The sequence below is a fragment of the Gavialis gangeticus genome, unplaced genomic scaffold (assembly GCF_001723915.1).
Source record: "Gavialis gangeticus isolate Ggan-Ray unplaced genomic scaffold, GavGan_comp1, whole genome shotgun sequence".
NCBI lineage: Eukaryota > Metazoa > Chordata > Crocodylia > Gavialidae > Gavialis > Gavialis gangeticus.
In genome coordinates, this window is record NW_017728996.1 from 34,954,854 (window position 1) to 34,959,108 (window position 4,255).

At 40.3% G+C, this 4,255-nt stretch overlaps 1 protein-coding gene across 1 annotated transcript in view; it reads right to left on the minus strand.

Annotated features, from left to right (window-relative positions):
- The window catches only part of MYO1E (myosin IE), a 129,786-nt gene that overhangs the window by 72,241 nt on the left and 53,290 nt on the right, over positions 1-4,255 (minus strand). Inside the window, exons 13-15 of the mRNA XM_019504315.1 lie at positions 3,273-3,440; positions 2,030-2,115; positions 1,299-1,380 (exon numbers count right to left, since the gene is read on the minus strand). Of these exons, the coding sequence (XP_019359860.1) occupies positions 1,299-1,380; positions 2,030-2,115; positions 3,273-3,440 (336 nt within the window). The remainder of the gene's footprint in view (positions 1-1,298; positions 1,381-2,029; positions 2,116-3,272; positions 3,441-4,255) is intronic.

A 4,255-nucleotide genomic window follows, 5' to 3' on the forward strand; every position in this document is an offset into this window, starting at 1 on the left:
ATGGGGGCAAGCAAGGGTTGGGGGGGAGGAATGGGGAGAAGGCCGGGGATGGGGCCTGGCAGGGGTCACCCCATGGTCCTCCGCCCCCCTCCATTTACCAGCTCTGAGTCCAGGTCCAGCTCCCTGCTGCAGCGGGCAGGGACTGCCCGAATTGCCAAAGTTCTCCGAATCTTTTCCAAAGTTTCGGAAAACTTTGAATCGATTCGGACCTTTTAATTGGTCCCCTGATTCAATTTGGATTTGGAGATTCGGCCACCATATCAGGCTGAAACTCCTCTGTATCAAATCAGCACCTGAATTTTCACATAGCCCTACAGACTACGTCTAAGGGGACTATGAAAGATAACTATAATTCATCAAAAGCATGTGAACACCCACATTTTAAAATTCAGAGGGATCCACACCTCCATTCAAAATTTCCAAAGGGGTCCACACCTCCATTCAAAATGTTTTAGGGGTCCGCAAAAGAAGAAAGGTTGGAAACGACTGCATTAAGGAACTCAGTCAACTTCCTCCAAAAAGAAACAATCTTCCATTCCCAACCCTCTGCCCCAACTCCAAGCCACCTCCATAGAAATGTCATTAGTAAAGAAGACTGTCATGGTACACTGCCGGAAAGGAAGAGTAAGCTGAGAGAGAAAGGTGCTTAAGGCATCATCAGCCTGTCTCTGGTCCTAAATTCTTAAAGCTAAAGGCTGTTAATGTGAGTGCCTCAGCTGAACTTAACCATCAGGGTAAAACTGAGAAAAGAACAAACATAGTATAGATTAGCAGTCAAACATTTTCAAAGTTTGGGGGTATTTGGATTTGGCTTATATTTTCCAGCCAGTCTCTTAATAAGATGCTAGCTTCAAAACACTGAGACCTGATTCACTGCACAATGTAATGGACAGAAAGGCTACCATTGACTTCAGTGGGTGCTGGATGACGCTGGGAAAGGGGAGGGGGGAGGTGCGCTTTTCTGGGCAGTAAAAAGATCCATTATCTGTAGTTAATTGTAAAATGTCAAGTGGCTGAGTGAAGGGGCTTATTCATAATGCACATGCTAGTGCTGTTATAACTACTATCAATTGCCATTTTGGAACATTCACCACTGAAGATAGAATACAGCTGGGCAAAAAAAGTGAAACTAGTGAAATACTGGTTTGTGTAGGCTGAAACAAAGTTACTTTACGACCAGGGCATCACTATCATTGTTTTATCTAAATAAGAGTTTTACATGGTGAAAACTGCTTTTATTCTTTAAATAAAGACAGGCATACAATAAATACACACAGATGCACACAAACTGAACATACTTTGATTTTACTGCCAGCAGTAGTTGGGCGGCCTTTCTTGTCTGCTTGGAGGTTTTCAGGAAATAGAGCCTTTATAAAAGGTCTAGAAAAGAATTAGCAAGATGTCTATATGAATGGACACGGCAAACAGGCACTCTGCAGACTACAGCTAGATCAAGGCATACATCATAGAAACTGGTAACTTAATAGAACATAAATGGTTATTTGCAATCATATATCTCTTTAATATCAACACTTTCAGGAGCTGTTGCCATATGGAACCTCTGCCTTTTCAGTTATCATCTTGGCAAGCACATGAATTTCTGAAGGATTACAAAGTTCCAGATTCAAGGAATATTATTTTTAAAACTGTTAACATTATTCATTAAATTATATAGTAATTAATAATGCTTCTTTGTACTTTCAACCCATAATCTTTCATCTGTTCATTTTAAAATATTTTACAAATCATTGGGTTACTTCCTAAAGCACCACACTTGGGGTCTCTCCAGATCTTACCAATGTCTATTTTGCCCTCTGAATGTTCCTATATAATTATTCACGTCTATACAAAGTAAATGCAAACTGACTGCATTTACTATGCTATCTTTCTGCTTTGGTCATGTTTTACCCCCACTTAGTCACAGCAATCAAAGATTATACTGGGTGCAAAGCAGTACAGAATCAAGCCCCTTGCATCTATTTGAGCCAACGTATTTATTCTCAGCTTTAAACATTTTTTGCCTACTTACAGCTCACTGCTCTGCATGAGTTCAATCAGGTCCATGAAAAGAACATCCCGATTCCTTTCACAGAAACCATCCATATCATAGGATACCTAAGCAAAGTGAAATCAAATGTTGGTGGTAAATTGAAAATGTGATAATTAAACAATATTTAATCTCTTTTTCCATCTCCATTTTTTGTTTCTGGGAGATTCCTTGGTAATTAATACATCCCTGTACAGCGTTTATCTCATGAGTTTGCCCAGTATAAACAAGCTGATATCTGCAATGCATTTAGAATATAAAAAAGAGCTGCAAGCAGCTGGATAATGGTCTTGGAGTAAACTTCATTTCATCCAGGAGAGAAAAGCATTCTGCATAAACAAGGTTTGCTGTAATACATTAATAAGCATGGCAGTATTGAAAAGTTTTAGACATAGTCAGGGGGATTTCACAGGGCTTAGTGGCAATGTAAGAACACTTGCACGTTTACTCCAGAGAATTAATGGATTTCTAACCATGAGGATAGCTAAGCACTGAAACAGTTTGCTTAGAAAAGTTACGGAATCTCTATTAATGGAAGTGTTAAATTCAGGTTAAACAAATGTTTGTCTAGGAAGGTTTAAACAGCACTGACCCTGACTTGAACATGTATCAGATTAAATATCTCTATATAAATCATACATGTATTTACCTTTACTTAGTAAAAATGCCTGTACACAAATTCTTGTCAAATTAATTATTTCTCTTGTAAAATGCATTTCACAATTTGTTTCTGTGGGCCTTGTATAGTAAAAGATAGTGTCATCCCATCAGTAAAAATCACAAAAATGGTAGCCTAACATACAGAAACCCATCTCTAATTGTAGAAGTAACCTATTTTGACCAGGGGACAAGAACTATTCTGAACTTGTATATGCTAGCCTCAGTAAGAAAACAAGATGAAAACCTGTCTTCAAGGTAGTAAATGGCTTCAGTTGCTTTGGAGGGAGAGGGGGTTAGATTTTACTCTGAAGATCATGTTGTTATTTTTCAAATCGCTTATAGATAGGATTAGATGCCTGGCTAGGACATAAGCTATATATAATACGACATGATCAAGGGCAGATCCAGAGGGGCTACAGTGGCATAAATGTGCACCCCTCTTTCAGTTGATGACAATGCAGAATCAGTATCTGGGACTTCTTTAATTACTGTCCTTTTTGTTTGGAAATATATTAGGCAGCACTTAAAATGAGGGTCCTCTTCAAAAATTATTTTTCTGTGGCACCTTTCCAGCATAATGATGAACAATAAATCCCTGGTTCCAGCTGTTGAAATGTTCATGAGTCCCAATCTGCATCTGGAGTTTCTGGAGTAGTGTTTGGTCAGCTCCTTCGCCCACGGCATGCATTGTGGCACACACATCATCCAGAATGCTCATAATCCCTGGAGGATTCTGATGCAGAAAGCACAAAAGGGAACAAAACCAAAATGGTAATAAGCAACATGCAAGGCAATACTAGTATTTTTTCAGAAAAAGAGAAATTCTTCATGCTGAATTAAAACACCATATCAAATTTATCTCGGGTATAATCCCCTTAAGTGGAGTTATAATAGAGAGTTTATCCATTAGCATGAAAGCAAAGATCAGGAAGAAGTGCAAGTCATAGCTAGAGTGAGCTAATTAAAGGGGGAACTAGCAGGTATATCAAAAGAAATCTTCCCTTTTTTAGCTTAGAACTCTTTCCCAGATAGAGTTACCTTCCTTCCAGCATCAAAAAGTAACCCACACTTTGGATAAAGTAGTTTCTTGTCTGACAAGTTGCCAATTTTGTTAATCAATGTCCTAAAACTGCAATGTGACACATGCACCCTGTATTTTACCATTCCTTGCATGTAGATGAGAGAGGCAAATTTGGGAATGCTTTACTATTTTATCCAAACCAGCAGTGCTCAACCTCCATAACATCTTGCCCATGGGCCTTCAGGAACAGCTGAAGCTCCATGCAGCCAGCTCCAGCCTCAGCTTCCCAACCAGATATCTGGACTGGAGTTGCTTCACCCCACTCGCCATGCATCTGGATTGGGGTTTGGCTGCTCTCCACCCCTGCTTGCATCGAGACTGGGACTAGGCTGCTTCTTACCCACCTCCCCCACCCCAAGCATCCAGATTGGGGCAGCTCCATCCCGCCTGCCCCCATCCTGGGCAGACGGATTAGAGTCAGGCTGTACAACCCCCTGCAGCCAAAATGGAACCGGCAGCCAGATCCA